We start from the raw sequence: 25,238 nt of genomic DNA on the forward strand, positions 1-25,238 counted from the left end.
ATTGGAAGAGAAAGTATCATCATAATGGGACAATAGTTCTTACTGTAAAATGTAATTTCTGTTGCCTACAATACCATACATATTATCACTATCATCTTCATTATTATTTTTATGGGCAGGAGGGAAAAATCAATCTAAGACTTCAGTCAAAATCAAACCACAAACAGGATGGAAAAAATCAGCTGCTGGCTGATTTGTAGAAGGAGGGCAGCTGAGACAGGTCAAGACATCACACCAGGACCTCTGGGAACTGGAGCTCTGTCAAACCAGAGCCAGCCTGGGAGAGATCAGAGCAATCCTCAAGGTCCTGTCAGTGGAGGAGCCCAGGGAAGGTGGGTGTTTGTTGGTGTGGGCTCCACCTGGGGCTAAGAGGGCGGATGGAAATCCTGGCTCAGAACCCTTTTTTGGGGGGTGAGGGACTGTAAAAATCCCACTGCCTGAGGACTGGAAGGTGTTGGAGTGAGCAGAGCTCTCCTGTTTGTTTGCCTGAAGTCCTCACTGAACTGCTGCCAAAATAATTCAATAAAATGTTAGTTTTGGTGGCAGTGACAGTTTTCACTGTGAGTACTGAAGAGGCAAGAAGTGTCATCCTTAACACCAGCATGGGGATGTGTTACACCTACAGTCAGTTTGCATCTTTTCCCTTCCCCCCTGAAACTTCTCTGCTCTTTCTCCCAATGCTGGGGCCACTGCTGGAAAATTAGGAAGATGAAGGAGAGAGGGGAGAAGAGCTGTGTTGTCAAGTGTTGTTATACAATATATTTTGAGAGAGCTTAGAAAGTTTCTCTCCACCCCTCTCTATCATCACAGTAGTTTACCTGAACTGCAGCAGGCAAATTGAGGAGTGTATATTCAAAAAACTACCCCCAAACTCCCTCCTGTAGCAGCTTTTTTGTAGGTGCAATCATAATTCAGAACCATGGGAACAAACCTCACACACGCTGTTGGGGATTATTATTTAACAGCAGCAAAATCCCACTATTTTTTTACCAAGCCTGAGGAATGGTTTGCAACCCATTCTCAATTTTCAACTCAACATGGACACAGGCTGCAGGATCAGTTCCTAAATACAAGGGGTGATGGCTAAAGTTCTTAAATATAGGGGAAAGTGGCTTCAGGAACTCTTTTCTTCCCTCTTGGGAATACTCCTGCATCACCAACACTGTACTTTGTCATTTATGACAGAGTTGCATATTACTTGAAGTTATGTATTACTAGAATTTGAACAATACTGTACAATTAATGCTACATAAATTGAACATTACTGTATTTGAACAATAACACTAAGTTACATATTTCTAAAACTTCTGTGATGATCAGGGATAAGGGAATGACATTTCCATCACCTGCAGAGGAAAAAATGCAGGACACCTTTTCTCATGGACTAACTGTACACTGCTGAAGGAGCTGCAGCACCTCAACAAAAAGGTCACAAAGAAATGTGCCAGACACATTTAAAGAGCAATTTGGAATCACCAAATCCCAGCCAAATATATCTCGCTGTTGTTACAGCATAAATATAATGACTGCTATTATTAGTAGCAGCAATAGTCACTATTAAGGTTATTATTAGCCATAATTTTTACTGTGGTACCAGTGAGGAATTCCCTGTGGAGAGCAGGGTGCCACTGCAGCACGCCCTGTGTCCCTGTTACCATGACAGTTCTGCTCTGTTTGCCGGTGTGTTTTGGCTGGAGAGCCAGCTGCTGACTCGCTGTGCTCCAAGTTGCTGAGCAATAAATCCCACACCAAATTCAGGACCAGATTTCTGCTCCAAGCCTCAATCCTGTGATTTGCCATGGAGGCTGCTCCGAAATTCCAAGTCCACCAGGTCTCTCTGCAAAAACTCCACTCCCGCCAAGACTGGTGGCTCCCAAGTCAAGCTTTTGAAAATACATGTTGCAGGGAAGCACAGGAGGTGCTGCTGGTGAGATTGATCCTAGTGAGGGTTATTTGTGGGAAATGGGGAAGATGAGAACTATTTCTTTGCAGTACAGGCAAATAGAAGAACATTATACCAAGAGGGAGATATTTAGTTAAGCAGGATGAGACCAGCTTTGTGAAATGCTACATGAGCACAGGTGAGATTTCCCTGGCAGATTGTGTCAAGAGATCCATGAACTGTTGTCCTGGCTCTCAGCTTGATATTGAATGTACTAATTTTGTTAATCCTTCCGAGATTTGACTTTTCTGTCTTCTAGCAACACGCGAAAATGGTCACTGCACATGGAGAATGAATTTCATTGTGGGTTCACTCGCAGGTTTTGTTCCCCCTTAAAACTTCCATAGGCTTCTGGGCAGGGGGGTATGTGTCATCCACTGATCCAAAAGTGCAGCAGAGGTGTGTGGGGTGCCTTCAGCTGCTCACAGACACCACAGAGGGAAGTTCAGCAGCCCCAGGACCGTGGGGTGACAGAGTTCTCCTGTCCCCAGAGCTGCAATCCCTTAGCATCCACGGTGGTGTGTGCACTAATGGTTCCAAACCATTACCTGCAGGGTTGAAATCATTATCACAAAAGCACCAGAGGTTGTGATTTGCATCTCCCCAAGTATGGATGGGTCCAGTGATTTCTCCATCTGTCATCACAAGTAATCTCTCTGTGTAATCTTCCCGGTACCTCTGTGCCACCAACATCCCCACTATAGGTGTTGTGTTTTCTAATGGTCCACTTAGCACATTCAGAGCTCTTCCCAGCATTGTTTGATTATGTCTTTTAGGGCTAAGATCTGATCAGTGTTTGCACACCCTCTTCTGAAGCTGAGCTGACTTTTCCTTAAGCCTGCCATTCAGCTGGGCCCGCTTTCTTGTTCACAGGCACTCAAGCAGAGGGATTCACAAACACCGCAAACAGCCTAATGCCTCTTGAGTTTTATACTCCTTCCTGCCGCCTCTTTTTCTTTCTCCTTGGCTTGTTGTGAGCCCAGCTGAATGCCAGGGACGAGTCCTTCTGCAGTTTCAGAGAGCCGGGGGGATACCTGGCCGTGTCCCACGGGTGACGCCTTTGCTGCCAGCACAGCCAGGAGGGTGCAGGGCCATGTGCCACGCCAAGGGCTGCATCCAGGGAGCCACAGGGATCTGCAAAGCCACTCCATGGATTTTGGTCTCAATTCATGGCACCTATGTCTGTTGGCTTTTCCTTTCCAAAATTTCCCATCATGTTTTGGCAATGCTCTTTCCAATGGATTTACACTCTCGTTTCTCACTTCTCACCTAAATTCCTGCCTTTTTCTGTCTCCCTTGTCCATAAAATCAGATTTGGAGGGATGAACCATCCTGACAGGTTTGTGACCATTTGTGTGGGTTTGTGACCCACTGTGTGTGTCCCTCACCTGCCAAAATACAGAGATCTCTCTCTCAAAGGACCTATTTAGAAATACAGATGAGTTAAAAGTACAACTGGAATCTCGGTTTAAGTCCTAATGTAACATACTCAGCCTTTATTCAGGCTAATCACAAAACTGATCTGTCTCTTCACACTAAACTTTTTATGTTGATGGACTTCTGTCAGATGTTATCTGATTAAATATTCATACAGATGTACCATGATACAGGAAGGCAAAATGGTACATTTATGTAAAGGATGGTGAGCATTCAGAATTACCTGTTGTGATCAGGTGAAAACAGCAAACAAAACTACTACCAAAAAAACCCCAAAAAACCCAAAAACAACAACAACAAAAAGATACAAGGAAAACAATTCCTAACATTTCTGGTTGTTGAAACACTGCAGACATGGTGAGAGGCATCACAAAATCCTGCAGTGTAAGGCACTGCTCTGAACAGCTCAGAAGCTTGCTTGGTGCTGATGTACAACAGCCATTTCACACATTTTTAACAAAACAGTACTGCTCAGGGCAAAAGTAAACCCATTACAAATAAATAAATCCAGAAGATATTTATGCCAATCAAAAATAGTCATGTTGGTGTTCACATCATGGCATTTTAATGCTTGAACCTGTATTTTGTAAAAACAAAGAAAAAAATTTAAAATACATTTCACTAATAAACTATTTATATCATGTGGAGTAAAAATATCTCTGGACCACGAGGAAAAGTTTGTGATGTTTTATTTCAGCTGGAAATCAGTGCAACAATTAAAGCTCTCAGCTCAGGTTCCAGGGAGGCATCTTTCTTCCACTGCATTTTTCTCTGTCCCTCCTATGCCAACTCTTATAAAACAAGATACCACAGGATTTAATTCTAAAAATCTAATATTACTGCCTTGTGGTGTACTGAATACTACAGATTCCTTCTTGATAATAGTGTCTCATGGGATTCCTGCATGGTAACAGAATCTCCTGGGATTCCTGTCTGGTAACCATATCTCGCTGGATTTTGATAGTATTTCTCCCATTGGATAACCCCAGTCCTACCAAATAAGCAGTCATAAACCTCACACTCTCTTTATTTTACATTACATTGTTTTGCTAATATCAAATCCTGGGGTTTTTCCGCCACTTTTTTTTACCAAATTGGAATCAGGACTCTAAGAGAAATGAATATGATGGAATATTTGGTTTGTTGGACAAGAACAATGTTGAGATATTCCTTTAAAGGAGCAATAATTGGAATGCTTCATGGCTTCATTGCACTTAGTCTTTAGCCATACATGGACTAGAAAACTTTCTGTTGTTCTGAAAGTGAGCTATGGTGAGAGTTCTTCCTCTCCTCTGAGAGAAACCACAGCTGAACACTTTCAGAAGGAATGCACTGAGAAAGGTAAAAACCTTGAGAAAGGTTTTCACCTGAACCATGGAGCAGCTACCCAGCCTCTCTGTCCAGCTGGTTGTTCACAGCAAGTTGACTGGGATAAAAATCATTGCAGCAAGTCCACCACCACGCAGAATTTTGTTCCTACAGTCCTGCCTGGTGTTGCCAGAAGCTTTTCCAGCTTCTCACAGGATACAGGGCCACCCTGGGAAGTCAAACTGGGAGATTCTGTCAGGAGGATTGCCCATCTCACAGGGTTCAAACCTGTTCCATCACCCTGCAGCACTGAAAGTGGTTCAGGAGAGATCTGCTCTGTGCTGCTTCACCCTGTGAGATTTCCAGCCTCAAAAGTTTTGTCTTCAGCTTTTTGATTTATTTCTTGTCTCTAATGGCCCACTTTTGAGAAGATGTGGCCTGGGGTATCACCACCAGGGAGGGATTGCTGCTGAGGTGGAACCCAGCCTTGCTCACGGGAGGGCGATTCCAGAACATTTTCCTATTGCCTCCCGGAGTATTCAGTCCCAAAATTGTGGGTCAGATAAAACACTGTTGGGCCCTGCAAAGAATTACTCAGTAGGATCTGTGTTGCTGAGCTCTTGGTTGTGCCAACAGGCATCTGGGCAGGTTTTGACCTGGTGGCTTTAGCAGAGCTCTGTCTGCCCCTCTGGCTCAGTGAGAGATGCTTACCAAGGCTTGAAGCCCCGTGAAGGTGCCTGAAGAACTCAGACGTCAGAGATGAAGGAAGGTAAACAGGCAACACCTATCAAGGTGCTGTGTGTCCTGCCACGTGTTCGGACAAAAAAGTGGACATATGCCATTTTTCCTTTTCACAGCTGTCTTTCTGTCCAAATATAACCCTCACAACTCCAGAACTTGCAGCCATTCCAAGCCCTTTTTTGAATCCAGACCAGGCATCAACACCAGTTTTTCTCTGGTCCTGCCCAAGTTGTTGAATCTCATCACACTTGGAGGTACAAGGAACTGTGATAACAATCCCTGGCAACCTGATGTTATTTTTGAGAGGATCAATGAGGTTCATGAAGTGCTTCCTGAAGGTGAAAAAAGAAAACATGCCACACTTGATCATGCTTGATACCAGATCTGCCAGGACACCTTCATCCCTAAACCCTGGCATTTCCATGATGGTTATCATACCATACCACTGGAATTAGCAGGCAGGTGAGCAAGTGGAGGTCCTGGCTGGCACTTTGGCAGCCCCTGCAGTGTTCTGGCTGTTCTGGCTGTTGCTGTAGGCTGGGATAACCAGGAATGGTGTCAGATCAGGGGCTGCATCTCTCCTCTGCTGCCTTTTAAGTATCAACTCTCTGCTTGGACAATGATCCGAGAGAACTGCGCCGGAGCTTGGGACAACAAAGACCTTTGACCAGGGGGCTTTTGATGGTCTCTTAAGGGGCCATTCATGACTCTGTGGTGAGTCACCACCCCAAAAATACTGCTGGGGCTATTCATTCAGCGGGGCAAGCTGGAAACAATCTGGGGAACTCTCATCTTCAGGTCAGTGGGGGCTGGCAGCTCGGCCGGGGAGCGAGGGGCGAGACGAGAAGGAGCACGGCTCCCAAATTGCTCTCGTGCATGCTGTGCCTGGGCACTGGCCCTGCAGCAAGGGAAGGGTGTATTCCATGCCCAGAAAGCAGAGCTGGGGGTCCCTGCTTTGCTGGGATGAGTGTTTCTCTGCTTGGACCCCTGGACGAGCTGCAACAAGGAACGATGGGGCTGGGGAAGGTTTCTGTGAAACTGGGATGGAAAGGAGCTTGGGGGAGACACATGAAAATTCCTGCCATCCCACACTGCTGGAAGGGTCAGGGAGAGACTTAATGTTTATCCTGTTTATAGCCCACAGGACCTTCTTAGGGCCTGAAGCCCTCCTGCTATAAAAATAGGGGAGAATCCATAAAATCAGCAGCAGCATCTCACTTATATAGCACAGCTCCCTTCTTACGAGATAGGCAAGGAGCTAAATGCCTTAATTAGAAGTTCACTGAGTTATTTTTTGTGAGTTGCAGCCAATGACACAGAACAGGGACTCCTGGTGGAATACCAAGGCAGTAAATCAATGGAGGGTCTTTGCTACCGTTCATGAAATGCTCCAGCTGTGCTCCTAAGGATTATAATGTCAACAGAACCCTTGATTTGAATCACAGCCTTGCCTTCACTCAGGGGCTGTGTATGAGTCTTGAAAAGCAGACAGACTTTCATTGCTCAGGGAAAGAAAAAAAAAAAAAAAAGAAAAGAAAAGAAACAGAGAATTGCAGAGCTGAAAATAAAATGGTGATGTAGGGGAGGAACACTGCTTTGTCTCTGCAAAGGAGACACATGGTGACTTTCAGTAAAAACCTTTAGAAACGTAAAGTTCATTTTTCATGTTTGGTTAGGGTAAATTTCACAGCTTAAATTTGGAAAATTTAATTTTTCCAAATACATTTAGACAGTGCTTAGGCACCTGATTGAGTGCTCAGCTTCAGCAAAGCCATTACGGCAATGCCAGCTGACTTCAGCCAAAGATCTGGTCCTTACTCAGAGTATGAAATACATCAGGAATCCCAGGAAACAAAAATGGACCATTTCAGACAGTGGTAAGTTTGTCTGGAGGGCAAATATGTTTGAATACCACTCGTGGCTATGTTTCTGCTTTAGGGCATGATCAAATCATAGAATCAGAACCATAAAATACCCTGAGTCAGTGGAGACTGTGCTGTATTCCATCAGGCTGAATTCTCAAAAGCTGTGTAAAAGGTGCAGTTTTGCCTTAGCAAAACACTTGAAGATTCCCAGGAATCTTTTGACATTCAGCAGGTGTTCTCCAGCAATGATTGTAATAAATCTTTAACAACCCACGAGTAACCGGGCGACAAAAAAAAGCTGAAGGATTTTCTAAATGATGACCTTGAAGTTGTTGACGAGGTCACAGTGGCAGTGTCATGCTGCAGTTTGCACATGTTCTTTCTTTCTTATTCCTACAGGAATCAGCTGCTGCCAAAGTATACATGATACAAAGTAGAATCTTGATTATCCAAAGCTCAGTCATAGTCTCTGTTGCCTATAATACAGTTCTATCCCTGGCATTTATTGCTTACACTGAAAAGTATCTCAGTTATTCAAAACCCTGGTGACTCAGATTCAGTGGCTGAACCCATTAAATCAATTTGCAATTAATTCACTTGGCTCAAAACCATTTCCCCTCTCACAAGTGTACTGAAGCTATGCAAAGATTTGCACAAAAATCACTCAGAAAGGGAGAGACCTACCTTTGCTTTAGTTGGAAGCAAAAAGGAGAAAGAAATCTCACATAACCCCAGTAATCCTGGAACTGTTGTCAGGTTTGTACCTTTGCAGGAGCAAGAAAACCTCGTCTCTGAAATGCAGAATTATTTGAAAATGTTGCCTTGTGCTACCACTAAGGTTGAAGAGCAGCTGAAATGCAGTGGGGTTGTAGAGCTGAGCCAATTCCTGAAATGCAATCCTGGTTTTACTGCACTGTCATGGTGTGCAGCCTTTGTTCTTGCCTTGCCATTTGGTTTATTCTGGTTTATTTTAGCTCCTCACCAGCCCATGTGGAGCCTGTGCCAGCTCCTGCTCCCTCCAGCACCTGCAGGAGTGCCCTGGGGCTCCTGCCCATGATGGCTCCAGGAGCCTCATCCCATCATTTCCTGGGATAACGTGAACTTCCCTTCCTGTGGTGCCTCCAAGTGCAAGCACACAGGTGCACCCAAAGCTGAAAACTTGGGTTTGCATCCACTAAACACATCCCTGTTTTGCTACTGCCCTCTGGCCAAATAGAAACTACGAGTTTGTTTCATAAATCAGTGAAATTGAAGGGTCACACTGACAAGGGGATGATGGCATTGGTGTGAGAAGATGCATTTTGTTTGTCTCAGATAAAATGCTTTAGTTCTGTAAGTGTGTGCAAAATAAAAACCCACTGGGCTTCACCTGGCAGGGTTCTCCAGGACAGATTCTCTTTTTTCTTCCCCACCTGTCCCTGCTTCTTTTCCTCTTTCTCCTCCATCAGCCCTATGGAGGAAACAGCCCCTCAAGAGCAGCTCAAGGTGTAAGAGTATTTTTCTTCTCTCTCTTTTTATTTTTACCTGTCCACATCTCCTTTCCTATTCTGTTTTACCAATGTTACATGGAAAAGAGGCACAAAGTGTCTTTCAGTCTTCCCATAGCTTTTTTACCAAATGCTTCACTAGTTTCTAAAATAAAGAATAATTATTCCTTTGTTTAACCAACAGGTTCTTTACATGGAACATAACCTAGATTGTCTCCAAGATTTATCAAGAAAGCAAACTCTTGTCTAACCTCTCTAAGGGCTTGTTAGACATCTGTGATTCACTTCTGAAGAGCTTTCTTTTACCACCAAAGACAAAAGATAATTTCAGTTTTCATGGCTACTTTTGAACACAATTCCAGTAAAGCACTTGAAATACGGCTTCATTCTTCATTCTGGGGAAAGAAAGAGTTAATCTGACCCGGAGGGCTTTCTCTCCATGTGCACTACTGAAAATGGGTAACAGATACTTGGAGCAGACAGGCTATGGGACACAAATAAACTCAGTTTCTGCTGCTGTAGTTTTAGACCCATGTTGCCATGAAAAACTGTCCAAGGATTTAAGAATAATTTTCAGTTGGTTTCACGGTCTGAGCAACACATGCCTGTGAGCCTCCAGTGTCTGCAGTGCAAACCAGGCACGCAGGGTCACACCACAGCTGTGCTGTGCCCAGTGTCACCTCTCCTCTAGGGACACTGTCTCAGGGGACTTCTTTCAGACTGGATCACTTCTGGCTCCCTAAAGAAACATTTGTGTGGCTTTTCCTCATAGAAACACAAAGGGAAGGTGGAGCCGTGACCTGCTGTCAATTCTTTCTCAATGAAGCATCCAAAGGCACTGAATTCTGGTCACACTTGGTGAATGAGCCCATTTCTCCCTCCAAAATTCATGCAAGGGGTAATTTCTAGAAATAAGAATTGATTTAAGACAAACCATTGTCTGGTTATCACATATGATGCATTATTGAACAAAGTAACCAAACCTACATGAAGTGCTTCTAACAGAGGGTTATTTCCAAATTTTAAAAAAGGGTATTTTTACCCTTTTTTTCAATTTTTTGAATTCTTTCTTAATGAAGCATCCAAAGGCACTGAATTCTGGTCACACTTGGTGAATGAGCCCATTTCTCCCTCCAAAATTCATGCAAGGGGTAATTTCTAGAAATAAGAATTGATTTAAGACAAACCATTGTCTGGTTATCACATATGATGCATTATTGGACAGAGCAATCAAAGCTACATGAAGTACTTCTAACAGAAGATTATTTCCAAATATTAAAAAAAAAGGGTATTTCTAAATGAAACAGACATTCATCTCAAAGTGTGAGACCTTGTGACACTATCAGACCTAGTTTTCTTTCTTTTAAGACGAAAATTTGCAAACCAAGCAGCCGATTCCAGAGATATTTCCAAGCTGGTGGAACTGCGCATCCAACAGGGGGCTGGATCCTCCAGGAGGTCTGAAGCCACCCCCACTGTCCTGTGTTCCTTACACTTGCATTAGCAGCAGGATGTCTCTAAATTCTCCTCGGCATTCTTCAAATCCACATATTTCAGCAATAAAGACACCCCAGCATTCAGGATTGATGCCATGAAGAAAAAGAAATATTTTCTTTAACCGTAAAGTGAAGCCCTTGAACAAAACCCCTGATTGTTTTGTGGCAAAAAGGGGATCTTCCCTGGATTTTTAGAAAGGCTTCCCTCCTGCTATGCAGTGGTGGCATCTGAACAATTGCAGGACTAAAACGGGACAGTTCTCTTCAAGCATCTAAATTTGGAGGTGGCCCCAGAATGCTCACAAAGGAGGGCAGTTCGCATCAACTGCTCTGTAATTATAGATCTGCTTGTTCACCTTCCCAAATCCTTCAAACCTTCTGAAAGGAAACAGGAGACATTTGAACTTGCAAACTTCAAAGGACTGTTTAAGATAGCTTTAAAAAGAAATAAAGACCAATCGGTTCAATGCATTTTTCTTGCTAAAATCCAAGGAGGAAGAGAGCGAATCTTTAATAGAAGAGGAGGCAGATATGTGGACTAAAGGGCTGCTACCTTATCCAGGCTCCTCAGTTTTGTTGTATCACTTAGTTCCCACAGAAGAACGAGTTTCCAAAATTTCCCTAGGGTTTCATGCATGTTCTCACTCTCTTTTTCCCTCTGCTTTGCTAATTCATGCTGCTGAAATAATCTTTTCCAACATCTTCCTTTTGGGCAGTGCTCTTTGCTGAGCACATCCAAAAGAGCAAGGCACCTTTTGCTTATAAAAAAAAATATTTTAGCCTAAAATTGGAGAAAAATAAGTCAAATTCAAGTCAAATTTTTACACCTAGATATTTTTGTGTCTGTTTTTATTCATGAAGTATTTTGGGGTCAAAATTTTTCGTATTTTAGGAGCTGGTCACTTCTTTTTGCTGTTATCTTAATAAAATGGGCCACAATAAAAAGGGACATCTGCAGCTGGCAATGTTTTCTCCCTTGGGTCTGTTTGTGTTTAATGGTTGTGTCCACATCATGGAAAAGGGTGAGAACTTCCATTTCCCATCCCAGGTGCCTTCTCAGGCTATGTACGAGGGTCAAATCCTTTCCTGACCCAGAGATGGGGCGATTGAGAGGTGTTTTAAAAACTTCTGTTTTCAGTCTTATGTGAAGGCTGAGACAATACAGATGTTACAATTCAACTTATCTTCAAGTTTGTACACAAATACACGCTATATAAGCCTTCTATCAAACTTTGAAAATTTTCTACGGATTCATTTCTCACTTACCACAAAGTGAAAAACATGAGAAACAACCACAGAGGAGGAGACCTCCCTCACATTGCTCATCTTGCAGCTAAATTTTCATGGGGACAAACCAAGGAGTTCACTGCTTGGAAAACCCCCCCTGGCAGCAGCGAGGAATCCATGATAATTTTTTAAAATGCCATTAATGGAACAGAGGAAAACCAAGAATTCTTCAGTCCCTGAAGATCTGTACAGACGAGAGCAGAAGCAGCTGAGGGGTGATTGAAGACATTTCACATCCTCTTGTTCAGCTCCAGAAAATGCAGGAATATCTGCCAGGATCTGGCTCATGGGGAGATGCCCTTTGCAGTCTCCTGGTTTGGCAGGTTGGCATCCTTCCCCTCTGCCTCACCTCTCCACAGAGAACCATGGAATAATTTGGGCTGGAAAGGCCTTTTACTGGTGTATTTTCCTGTTAAAAGATATTTCTTTTGTGGCCAGTAGAAAGATGCTATATTTATTACCGAGAAAAATATTTTGCATTCCAAGAAGGAGAAGAAGAAAAGCTGTCAGTGAGGTCCCTCCATGCACAGATTATTTTGATAAGACAGATCTCAGCAGTTCCTATCAAAATCTTTTTTGGCAGAGTAACAAGCTGATATCCTTTCTATCCTTAGAAAACAATTCTGCACATCTATAATGCATAAACAGCTGTCCTAACTGAATGCCTCCCTTTACAAGGCCTTCAGCATGTCACTGGTAATTATTAATATTGAAATGAATATTGAAGCATTTCAATTCCAGGAATGTAAAATTATGTGGAATCTCATTTGCTTTGAGTCCAAAGGTGTAAATGCCTTTGCTGTATCAATGTGACAATCGGTGATTTTGTTACAACTAACCTTAGAAAGGTTTGGCTTAATTTGTCTGTATTCATTTTTGGGGAGGTACATTGCAAACTTCTCTCTTTTAGTGCCCTTCCTCAGCTTTTGAGGCAGAAAAAGGATTCCTGATTTTTAATGTTATACATTTTTTTCCAGAGGAAAATTCCATGTTTCTGTGAGATACACGGGCATCCAAGTATGAAGAATCTTGTGCTTTGCATCAGACACAAATGAGCACTAAGATTCAAAGTTTTCATTGTTGTTGTTAACAGCTTTATTTTCTGAGGTTATTGTTTAGGTCTGAAGGAGATTTTGGATGTCAGTGCCCACTGGTGGCAGGGTGCTCAGGGGAAAGGTTTTCAATGCAACTCAAAGAGATGTTATTCAAAGGCATTTTTCTGGGATATCTCATATATTGCCCTGCCTTGCTGCAATTTCAATATATTTACTTTTCTGCTCCTCTGAGTTCATATTTACAGATGAGGCTGCGAATCAAAGTTATGATGGTGAACATCAACTATTGTAACAGCTTTGTTGTAGAGATTTTTCTCATCCTGAGCTGCACTGGATGGGAGAAAACCTTCTGAAAGCTGGGGGTGTAACCACATCCTTGCTTCAGACAATTACAGGACACACTTAAGCCTTGTCCACTGAATAGCTGAACTAACACCAGCCCCACTCCACCACCAGCCCCACGAGCAAGCATCCAGAGGGAGGACACGTGTGGCCAAAGGGATTTCTTTGCCTTTTGTTTTCCAGAGGGTTGTACATCTGTGGAAGAAAAGCAGAGAAGAAAGTGGAAATGTCAGGAAGCAAAGCAGGAAATCCAAGAGCTCACAAAAGGACTTGGAACAGAGAGGGTTTTGGGGCTGGTTAGTAAAGAGTATGAACAAAACTTCCCTTCTAGCATTATTTTCATGCTTGTGGTGACTGAGAAAAACAGATTTTGTACATTCATTGGAATTAAATAAGATTACCTTGAGAAATGTTGAGGGAATAACTGTGAAGCAGTTTCCAAATAAAAATGGATTTCACTGCTGCTGTTGCTGAGGGAAACAGGAAACAGGAGCAGGGCTTGTAGAAGCCAATAGCAGACCTCTAGAAAGTGGTGAAGCAAAGAGCCAGAAATATCACAGAATTACCAGAATATAATCTCAGGATGACAAATTATTGATGGTCAAAGAGAAGGGAAATCCATGCTTAGAAAGTGGAGAAAAAAAGGTGTGAGTAAATTGGGTAACAATTCCTGCCTTTTGGCTTAGTTCTTTGGCATGGGGGAGCTGTTCATGTTTCAAGCACAGCTCTTGCTTTTTACCAAGAGCCACAAAAGTCCCAACACAAACACCAAAGGCCAGGATATTTTACATGAGGTTGGTGAACAGAGCTATGATGGGCTAAAATTTTTTTTAGAACTAAAAATCTGCTCCAGATATAAATCAAGAAGTCACAGACCAAGGTGTGTGTCTTCTGTCTGGAAGCAAGTAAATGAAAATTTTGCCAAAATCCCTCAATTCACTGTCCTTTACCTCATGAAAAGATAGTGACTTGCAAGCCCTGTTTGAGTAATGTGTTAGTGAGTGGAAAAGTAAAAATAAATAAATAAATAAATAAATAAATAGCATAATTTTTACAATTTCTGCAGAAAAATGTTTTTTAAAAGTACAAAACTCTGAGGAAATGGTTCTACAAGTGCTAGAAATGGCACAAATGGAAAGATTTTTTGCCATGGGGAGGAGGTGAAGGGGATGAAGAAGAGGAACCTTGTAGAGTGTGGGAAAGAGATGATGCAGAAGAGCAACCTGAAAAGACAATTTTTGGAAGTACATACACCAGCTGCTCCATTCTTGTTCATACCTTCCAATTGGGCAGCTCTACTGAATGGGGAGGAAGTGAATTCAAGGGAGAGAACAGAAAGTTAGTACAGCAGATGGTTGGAGAGGGCTGGAGAACTGCTGATCCCAAACTGAGCAGCCTTGGTGAGTGGAGAGATATCAGAGGGGCTGGGAGAGGGAGCTGGACTCCAAACCAATAATCAGTTTGAATTAAGGACAGCTGATCACTGAATCACAGACAGGTTGGTGGGTGGGAGCCCTGGAGGGTCCAAGGATCCAAGCAGGGTCATCCAGAGCAGAAAGGGATAAATGAAATTGTGGTGAGCATCCTCTCCTGGCACCAGGGTGAGAACAGCAATAGCTCTGTGCTCTGAAGTTTGTGAAGTTTGCAGAAACTCTGGAGCCTCCACAGGGGTAAAGTTTGCATCTTCCTCAAAAAACACAAAAGAAAAAAAATCCTGTACAATGGAAAGGTGTGGATTCATTCAAGGAACTTTTAAGAGAGGAGATACTTCTTGATGTTTTAATCCTAAGGAGAAAATAGCTCAAATATACTTCCTCTTCTAAAGTATCCACTGTGGTTCTGGTCAAAATGAATGAAATGGGATATAAAATACTACTGGGATCATTGTCATGAATAGGATTTCAGGCTGTCAGTGTCTGGGAACTGTGGAATTCAAGGTTGCTAAAAGAATATTAAGCAATGAATGTCTGTAATGAAAAGCATTTCAACAAGAACATTAATGTTTCTTAAAAGATAGGAAAAAAAAAAAAAAAGAAGCCAAATCCCATAGCCATCTCCTTTGAATTGCTGCAATGAGACTGAGCAAAGAAAAATCCTAAGAATGTGGATGAAATTGTTTTAGGTTGATGTGAAAATCATCACTTACCTACAGTAGTTAGAATGACATTGTGTCCAATGAGTTAATTATTTTTTCTTTTGTCTCCCTTCTCCTTTCTTTTACAGTGATAGCATTTTAGGCTTTGCTGGGACAAAAACTAACACCGAAATAAGAATTTAATTCATGTGTTAAGCTTAACTTTGTTGTGATTTCCTATGGGAAAATTGTTAAAACAGTATTCCCACAAGCATGAAATACAGCTCTAAACAAAGGCAGGAGTAGGAAGGTGTTTTGTAATTAGTGATATTCCTGTATCACCCACTGCTGATCCTTTATGGTAGGGAGCTGGGCCATCTGGAAAAGAGAGGCAGGAGAAAAGAACAAGGGGAAAAATGGTAACAGCAGAGGTGCTGCAAAGCAAGGGATACAGCTGGCACAAAAAACCCCTTGCCCTTGAGAAAAGCTGGGAGCGAAGAGCAAAGGTTTGATAGGAAATGGACTTGGAGCAGGGGTGAAGATGCATCTTCGTGTCACGGGAAACATGAGTTTGGTCATTTTCTTCAGACCATCAAAAACATCTGAAGCAGACAGTAGTCATTAACTTTACATTAACAGCAATTTTAGGGGAGAGAAAGCTGAGAATGGATTGTGCTTTTGCTACAAGTTGAGGTCAAGTAAATCTGAGAGTGATCAAATAAATATTTTTCGTTATTTATTTAGAAATTACACCTGAGGGAAACAGTGTCTCTCAGCCTTCAGCTGTATGTGATCTTTTCTTGCTGACCCTTTCCTTCCCTTGCATTTTGCTCCTGGAGCTGGAGAGCTGGGAGGGCTCCTGCGTCCCCCTTTCCTGCCCAGTCATCTCCCACCTCCAGTGGGAAGTGCAACTGGGAATTGGACAGGGAGCTGGCAGAACCAAGAGTGTCCCCAAAACAGCCCTGATGCCCAGGAGGCAAAACTTAATTTTCTTCCCTTTCAGAAGGCACCTTGCATCCTGCAGCAGTTTGGGTCCCGTGTAGTTGGCAGGACAGTGAACAAAGAGAAAACCTGGATTTTTCTGCTTCCTCTTCAGTCTCTCTGTTTCGTCTTTGCACAGTGGCTCCTGACATGAGGCTGCCTGGTTAACTCCATGAAGATCCCATCACTACTTTTTGTTATTTTGCAAAAACTATGTTTTGTTATTTTGGAAAATTTGGGAGCCATGGGTCATGGTTTTCCCTGCTCTTCTTTAAACCTAGGTCTATTCTGTGTGCACCGTTATTTAATGTACATCATTGAAAGGGCTTTTTACATTATTTTAGTATAAAAAAGAACAGAGATCAAGGAACTTTGACTTTCTTATGGAAACATACTTTCCTCCTTTTCTTAGAATTTTACAGAAAAGATAGGAGGGTGGAAGGAATGGAACACATTATTTGGTATAGAAACACCTTTCTGGTTTTACCTTTATGGAGATGTAAGCAGTGACCAAACCCAGGCTTGGTCACCTCATTCTGTGAACTCATCTTACTTCTCTCTCTCACAGATTTCATCTCCTTCTGAAAGGAAGATTTTTCCCTACCTAGTTTTAAATGAGCACATTTAAATGGGTCCATTCAAAAGCAGCCCACAAGAACTCTTTTTTCAATATGACCAGGAATGGGATTCAAATCTGTCTGTTTCTCTGTAATGTCAGATTTAACTTACAGATCTTTTGTTAAATTCAGATGGAGCATTTATTTCATTGCAATCTTTCCTTTTTACAGCTCTCAACTATTAGGGCCTAACTCTGGGAAATGAAGAGCACAAGGCCAAACATAATCTGGTAATGTGCAGGTCTATTGAAGTGTTTGAAGTAGCTGACAGTCCTACTTTTCTTGGACAGTCTTGGAAAAAGTATAATTGACAATGGGTGGTCATAAAATAAAAATAAATATATGTAAATTAAAAGAAACAAACCACCAGTTTTCTAACTCCTGTATTATGTAAAAATAAGAATGTAGCCTCTCAAGGCCAGAAGAGCCATGAAAGCACTGTATCTTCTCTGTGGACATGAATTTGGTAAGTGTTAAATATCCATATGGTCTGGGAGGGCAACACCGAGATAATAGCCTATGGCAGGTTAGAATGAAAATACTTTTGAAATGAATATTGAATGTTTTTTTTTTTTTTTAAGAAAAGAAAACATGAATGTCATTGCAAAATTATTACACGCAGCTGATTTACCTTTCACTGTGACTCAGCTTACCTCCCATCTCCTTCCCCACAGGTAACAAACCTACAACAGCTACAAGCAAGCGATGTGGGGTTTGGTTCTATCACAGAGTGTATAAAACCTGTCAGTGTTCATGCCCCTGGTACAATCACAGCTGTGAGTCCTTTGGTAGCTCTCTGAAGGCTCTCAGTCCCCGCCAGCCCCACCAGGAGCTCCATCAGTGCCCTCTCCTCCTGCGCTGGTTCCTGCTGGGCGCCCTCAGGAGACTCTCCCGGAATTTGGCGCTGCCGTGGAACAGCCGGACCATCTCGTGGTCTTTGTTGTCCAGCACCCTGGGCAGAAAGAGAGAGGATTTCTGTGTCCTGCGGGTCTTGAAGCCCCGGCGGGGTCGCCCCTTGCCGTTGATGGAGAGGTACCAGAGTCTCTCTGCGCTGGCTCTGCGCCGGCTGCCCACCCGGCCGGGCACGCTCCGGTACAGCCGCGAGGCGTACGTGTTGTAGCCCAGCTCGTGGATGCGCTCCACGAACTCACACTCGGCGTTGTAGCTCTCCTGGGGAGGAAACATGGGGGAAAATATAAATATAGGGGATGTTTGCACCCCCGACAAAAGGGGAGAATGATGAGCAGGACTCCATCTTATAGGAAGGGTAAATAATTACTTTATTATATCATTATTATATTCTATCATATATCATTATATATTATATTATATATAAATATCTAATATTAAAAAGTAAATATATTCTATATTCAATATAGTATATTCTATATACTATATATTATATACTATGTTTTATATTATATACTATATACAATGTTATATATTATATATTATATATTATATATTTATTAATCAATTACTTTATAATACTATTGTTATACATTATGATATATTATATTATATTATATTATATTATATTATATTATATTATATTATATTATATTATATTATGTCGTATATCGTATATCGTATATAGTATCATATTATATTATATATTATTATAATATTATATTATTATTCTATACTGTATTACATTACATCTAAACTGAATCTGCCAAGCACTCCACTGCACAGAATCTCGTGACTGTCCCCCAACAATCCTGACACACATACACACACTTGGCCCTGACAGGCCAAGGAAACAAAACCCCATCACTCTGGATAAACAATCTCCAAGTTGCACTCTACTTTGGCACAAACACAGGCAGAGCAAATGAGATTAAGAATTGTTTTTCCTTTCTCTGAGGCTCAGAGAATGTGACACCCAGAAATATTCTTGGGAAGAATTGTGCCTTGCTTTTCTCTGTGAAGAGAAATGTGGTGACAAAAATATCTTAAGCCAGACTCTCCTCAGTTTTAGGACAAGGACAGCAACACACTTGGTAAGAAAACCCCAGAAGGCAGGAGGGAAGCACTGAGCCTGAGCAAGGTGATCTCTGTCAGCAGTGTGAGCACTCTGTGCACCAAAGACCATCGGGAGCAGCCCCAAACCAAACTGAAAACAAAAAGGTGGCATGTGGATAGGGGTGAATAGCTCTACTGATTGTTCAGCTGTAATTTTTTTATGTGCTTATGAATTTAATGCAGCTGTGAAACTGAACAGATTATTTAATTGCTGCCTATCAACCTCTGCCGTCTATTGAAAAGGTAAAATCCTACAGTGTAATGTAAAGTGTGTCTCTTCAATTTGTGTATTAGTCATTAGATACACTTGGAGTCTGTTCCATCCAGTTCAGGCTGGATATTTGAGCAGTAAAACATACCTTTATGGACCTTCTTGAAATTTATGAAATTGAAAGCACACTCTGCCTACCAGTGTGCTCCTCCAAAATGCCAGGCTGCTCCTTCATCACAAACTGTAAGGCACAATATGCACCCATCCCACTTGCTCACAATTCACGTGATCTGCCCAAAATTGCCCCTTTTCACCTGCTCCTTGACTGAGAGAGCTCTCTGCAAAAGCCTGGCACGAGGAACTCTTTCCCCCTCCCTGGGAGCAGGAGAACCTGCACAGACAAAGGAGCTCCCACACTGCCCATCCTTCCTTAACTCCAAACTCATCCTTGCTCCACCTGTGGGATTGAGATTTCAGCATCTAAAATGCGTGAAGCACAGAGGCAGAAAGGAACCAGCCCAGTGGGATTTTATTTTTCCTTGTCTGGAGGGCGTGGAAAGGGCACAGATAGCCTGAGAAGCCCTAGACCCCATGAGCAGCTCGTCTTTAGTGCTGCTCACTCCCCAGAAACACTGATGGGGGTTGAACAAGGTTTTAAAGGACTCCACATGTCCTGGATTCCCAGCTGTGCAGCGGAAGCGCCCTCCCTTGCGAGGACAGGGCTCTCACATGCTGTGGGGCTGGAGCCCACACAGCCACCAGATGTAGGTGGGTTTGTCCTGCTGCCTGCCTCCCTTCTGCCTGGGGAGGATTTATCACACAGGATAAATTCTGCAGACTCTGTTAAACCCATCTTGTTGACATGGGAAAATCGGTGAAGTGAGGGGTAATGGAGTTATTCCAATTCCATTTCATAAAATGCTCCCTGGATAATTATCCCTGAATTAGTCAGGTTTTTTAAACAGGGGCCTTGCACAGGGTCTTGGGCTAGTGATGGCAGTGAAGTCAGGCAAGCAAAGACAAGAAGTTTTTCCTGAGCTGAGCCCTCATCCCTTCCTGCTCCTGTGAAAAAAGCTGGAATGGAGCATCATTCCCTGAAACACAAGCCTGAATCAAATCTCTCAAACTTGAGCTGGAAGGGGACAAATTATCTTTTCAAGTTACACAGAAACCTCCCATGGCTGATGTTCTTTGGCACATGACAGATGAACAAACCAGAGAATGAACAATCAGGAGATGGCCTGATGCTCCTACCACCAGAAAGAGAAATCCAGGAAAAAAGGAGTCTCAGAGCTGTCCTGCTCCTGGCTTTTCTGCACTTTAGGAGAGGAGCTTTTTGCTCAGAATTTGTTTAGTCTTATTTTAATTCAGTGTAAATAATCAGAAGGGAAAAACCCTATTTTGAAGAAGAAAGAGAGAAAGATGAGAAAGAACTTGAAAAAATCATCCTTCCAAATAATTTTTTTGCAGCAGATGCTGGCTCTGAACTGATGGAGGAGGTTCATTGAAAAATATACCCATTTCAATCAGAATATTAACTTCTGCTTAATATTCTGCCTTAACTTTGGCAAGCAGAGCTACCATGCCCTCATTCCTCTTCAGCTGCATTTTCCTTTGCCAAAATCATTTGCAGTGTGGGTCTCTACAGTAGCAAAGAACACTCATCTTTACACACAGCCCCCTTAATCAGAGAGCATCACATGAGGCACATTAAAGAAACTTGGAGGTAAACAGTGCCAGAGCATTGCTGAAAAGCTGGAGCTAAAGGTGTCAACCTGGGGAGGGACAGAGTTGATTGTGTCACCTAGGCTGGGTCCTCATGGGGAAAGATCACATCCCTCGAGGGTGTGTCCTGCTGCCCAAATCAACAGAATTACATCTAATGACTTCTAGGAGGGAGCAAATTTCACCTCAGCCATATTTCCCCTGTTCAAACCTGCTTCCATGCGCCAGGATTCATGGGGAAACTGCACAGTTTGGGCTGTCCTGCCCAAAGAGAGATCACAAGATTGCTGGGATGTAATCAAAGACAGTGGAAGAAATTCAAGCAGGGAGATAAAGTGCGTGGCACACACTGACAAAACATGCCCTGGTATGTCCCTGAGTGTGAAGAAGTCTAAGATGAAGTATTTTATTCACTCAGGGGAGATACTGTCTGGGTTGAGGAGGCAAGGCTCCCAGTTATATCAGCACACCCCAGATTTTATCTCACAGATTAAGGAAAAAAAATTAGGTTAAAGGAGTAAAATAAGGTGTTTATTTTCACATTTATCTTCTAGCACCTTCTCCTGTTTGCTTTCCTTGCATAGCCCTGCCTTTTAGTGGTGCAAATTCTTCCACTGCCCAGCCATAAGCTCTGTGCAAGGAAACTCCCATCAGGAGGCTGCTTTCCTGCAGCACCAATGCTCAGTTCCTTGTGGACTCTCTTTACCTGGCGTGTCTCTGCAGGCATCCAAGATCCATATAAAACATGGACCATTCTGACATTCCACATACCTGCGGCTGTCCAGGCAGTAAGAAGGTAAGAACACAGCTTTTTCCCCACTTTTAAGAATACACTCACTGGTTGCCTGTAAGAATTCCAGGCAAAAACCTCCTGTAGCTTTACTCTTCTCCAGAAATGTGGATTTATAAGAAATCAGTGCTCCCCACTAGACCCGTTCCCCCCACAGGAAATGACAGGCACATGCCAGGCCTCAGTAAAACTTACTGATGCATAAAGTCTGCCCCTCTTGTTCATGGCCAGGTATCTGCCAGAGAACAGGCCCTTGATGGCAACGATTCCAACATCCACAGCAGTTATCTCCAGAATACCTTGAAACAGAATTAAGAGATGTGTTGTTGCTCAGGTGTAATTTTTTGAGATGCATTTGCATGGCTGCTTACCTGAGGAGTGTGATCTCACAGCTACCACTTGCTCACACAAGAATCAGGGCAATCACATGAATGAAATTATTATTATTTGAAAGAAATTATTATTATTTGAAACAATACAAAGCAGGGATGATGTGGGAATTGTTCAAGACAAGGTGGACAAGAAACCCCAAGATGTCTGATTGAGATTGAACTCTTTCAAAAATGAAAAAGATCCGACACTGAACTAGAGGTTCACTTAATCCTATATGTGCATAAAAAACTTTACATCCCTTTTAATGCTTAGGAACACAAGAGCTCTTGACTTATTGGAGCCAGTCACAAAGCTGCCCATTTCAGGACAAAGCCCTTGCTGAGGTCTCCAGAGGGTGAGCCTGAGCAAGGCTGCCATGAACATAGTCATGAAAGGCACTTGAGATTTAGGAAGGCAGCGCTGCCCTCCAGACAAGGGCTGTATGACTGTCTGAGACAAATTAAAAGGGAGGACGTTTTCAGGCCATCCAACACGGGATCCTGCAACACCAGAATTGGTGCAACACCTGCCCAATGTCCAGCCAAAGGTGCCAGGACACCCATGGAGGCACAGATGACCCAGAGGATGCTGTTTTATGTGCATGGCTCTCCATCAGGCTTGCTCAGACCCTGCTCTCAGCTCTCCAGCCACATCCTGATGGCTCTGTGCTTTCTATGAGTGCTTGACCCTGGCACCCAAACCCCCTGCTGCCTTTGGGAAAGCCTGAAGGCAGAGCTGGGTTCCAAGTCCCGTGTGCAGAGCTGGATTGCTGGGAGCTCTGGGAGAGCTGAGCTGGGTTGGGCACAGCTGGTTTGAATCAGGCACCGGTTGGCTGCTGAAGGATGCCTCCTCCGGGCCGTGACAGCGAGGGGGGACTTCTCTAGGAAATAGTGGTTTTCCTTTATGGACTTCAGACGCATCCCTGAGGTCTCCCTACCTCTGTGCGCCATCACCGGGCGGGATTTGAGCATCCTGGGGCGGCGGGGGCTCCCCCGGTGCTGAGCCCCGCTCTCCTCCCTCCCGCCGCCCTCGCACAAACCTCCTCGCTCCCGACAGATCCGCTTTCATGCTAATTACCGCCGCTGCCCGGCACATGTCACGGGAACAGATGTGATTTAGCCCCCGCGGGAGCCACGCTGGGACGGGACGGGGACCCGCGGGCAGCTCCAGAGGGCTCCGGGATGGGCCCGGGAGATGCCGGGCAGGGGACAGGGAGCCCCGGTGACAGCTCGGCCGGGCTGCGCAGGGCAGGGTCGCAGTCTCCGTCGGGGAAATTGGGGCTTCGGGGGTCTCCTCCTGCACCGCGGGCATCGCCGCCCTGGGCCGGCCGTCGGGCCCCCGCACCCTGCAGGGCGTTCCCGCCCGGTTCGAGGGCCGGGGGTGCTGCCAGCCCCGGGACAGGGGAGCCGCGCGTCCGAAAGAGCCACCGGGGCGGCCCCTGGGATGCCGAGGCGAAGGGAGAGGAGGGGAGGGGGATCACAGATGGGAGATGCCCAGGTGCCCGCCGAGGAGGCAATTGTAATTTTGTACAATTAATCCCGGGCAGCGCGGGGCAGGAGCAGCTTCGCCACCGCCCCGTCGGTGCCGTCCAGCGGCCGGGGCAGCGCCGCTGATGCGGGCGAGGGATCCCCATTCCCCAAACCCAGCCAGGGGGCAGCGGTGCCGGGCCAGGCGAGCGCGGTACTCACTGAAGGCGCTGTTCTTGTCCAGGGTGCCGTTGATCCTGCCGCTGGGGTGGATCTGCAGGTGGTACCTGGTGGCACAGTAGAGCTTCCTGCGGCGGGGCGCTCCCCCGAGGTGCTCGTAGACGCCGCCGCGTCCCCCCGCATCCCTGCGCGGCCGGGGCGCGGCTCCGGAGCGCTCGGGCACGGCCGCGGCCCGGCCCGGGCAGCGCGGCTCCTGCAGCAGGGCCAGGAACAGGATCCAGGTTATAACCATCGTGGCATGGTGGCCGCGGCGCCGGGTCTGCCGGGGAGAGCGAGGCTCGCAGCGAGAGGCACCAGGGCTCCCATTAAAGGCGTCTTGCCAGCAGCGCTCCGGAGATGCCGAGCGCACGCTGCTGCGAGCCGCGCAGCATCGGCGGGGCTTTATCAGCCTCGATCCGGGCCCTTTTATCTGTCTCAGATTTACTTAAATCAATAGACATCGGCAAAGGGCACCGAAGAGTCCCAGCTGTTTGTGTTACACGCAGCTGCCGTGATCAGCCTTCTCCTTGGATTCCCAGATAGACAGACGGCATGCGTGAGACAGAGAGGCAAGGAGGGAGAGAGAGAGGGAGGGAGGGAGAGAAGGAGGGAGCCGCTGAATTTCGGCAGGAGACTGCGGGGAAAATAGTTGATCGACGGAGCATAGAAATAAAAGGAGCTTCCTGCAACAATAGCCTGATCTACGACCAATTGATACGGAGCAGAGAGGAGGCAAAAGGTATCAGTCTCGTGTGAACTCCCAGAGTGCAGCGTGGATAAAATTACACAGCATCTCCGTCTCTCCCTCTCTCTCTCTCACACCGCACACCCCCGCACGGGGGCCGCCCGCCCCGCGGAGCCTCCGCCGAGCCGAGCATGGGGATGGACGGGGATGATGATGATGCTCCATCCTCGGGAGGAGGCTTTGGGGAGTGTTAAAGGCAGAGGAGTGAGGAGGGGGTGCGGGTCCCGGCTCGCCGGGAGGCGCTGGGGGCAGAGAACCCCCCGGGCTCGCAGTCGGGATTCGCTGTGCGGGTGCGGGTGCCCTGCTCTGCCCCCGGTGAGCAGCACAGACAGCCATTCCCAAATCATTCAGCTCGCTCTTAGGGACTGTTAGGCGTTGTTTAGATAGAGCTTTCACGATTTAATCATTCCCAAATTAACTTAGGCAGAGGAAGGCGAGTGTTCTGATGTACATCCCCGAGCGCATTCGCAAGAAGTCGTGGCTAATCCTTTTCCTTGACTCCTGGAAAGTCTCATTAGCTGGCGCGGAGCTGCCCTCGCTACCCTGTCGCTTCACACCACTGCCTACGCTTTCAAAAGAGGATGGAGCTACCTATAAATAAATATAAAAGAAGGCAAAAGGTTCAACAGCTCCGTGAATTACGCTGTCCCTGCGTGCTCCTCAAAGGCAGCTCGTTAATTAGATTTGCATCTGAAACAGGCAGTAGGAGTTTTGGGGAAGTGTTTGAGAGATAATTAGTATTAATGTGCTCGAAGGGCACACAAATGCACCTTTGAAGTAAGTCACGTCACAATTCGAGCGTTTGACCTTGATCAATATAATTTTTTTTTTCCCGGAACTGGCGAACATGAAGAGGTCTATAAATTTTTTTAAATACCTTCCTATGTAGAGCAGGGGGATTTTCTTACACGTTAAAGACTTCTTTTAAAAGGGAAGCTTTTACTAGCGGGAAAATAAGGGAAGGGGTACGACCTTTTCCTAAAAGGAATGGTAGGAGGACGAAACCGTCTCGAAAGCTACTCCCTGTTTTAAGCTGTGCTTAATATTTAGTAG

General features: G+C 44.7%; 1 protein-coding gene across 1 annotated transcript; it reads right to left on the bottom strand.

Moving 5' to 3' along the window:
* Window positions 1-17,469: 17,469 nt before the first annotated feature.
* On the bottom strand, window positions 17,470-23,693 carry FGF3 (fibroblast growth factor 3). The gene is made up of 3 exons (XM_059475158.1): window positions 23,444-23,693; window positions 21,579-21,682; window positions 17,470-17,802 (listed from the first exon to the last, which is right to left on the bottom strand). The coding sequence occupies exons 1-3, from the start codon at window positions 23,691-23,693 to the stop codon at window positions 17,470-17,472; spliced, it is 687 nt and encodes a 228-aa protein (XP_059331141.1).
* Between the last annotated feature and the right edge of the window lie 1,545 nt (window positions 23,694-25,238).

The sequence above is a fragment of the Ammospiza nelsoni genome, chromosome 6, assembly GCF_027579445.1.
Source record: "Ammospiza nelsoni isolate bAmmNel1 chromosome 6, bAmmNel1.pri, whole genome shotgun sequence".
NCBI classification, from domain to species: domain Eukaryota; kingdom Metazoa; phylum Chordata; class Aves; order Passeriformes; family Passerellidae; genus Ammospiza; species Ammospiza nelsoni.

Bases quoted from the DNA above. Each gene is read 5' to 3' on its own strand.
- FGF3 (XM_059475158.1), bottom strand. From the start codon at position 23,693: ATGGTTATAACCTGGATCCTGTTCCTGGCCCTGCTGCAGGAGCCGCGC. The intron at 21,683-23,443 runs GTGAGTACCGCG...TTCTGTTTCAAG, and splicing joins GGACAAGAACAGCGCCTTCA to GTATTCTGGAGATAACTGCT. The intron at 17,803-21,578 runs GTAAGTTTTACT...TTTCCTCCCCAG, and splicing joins GGGGCAGACTTTATGCATCA to GAGAGCTACAACGCCGAGTG.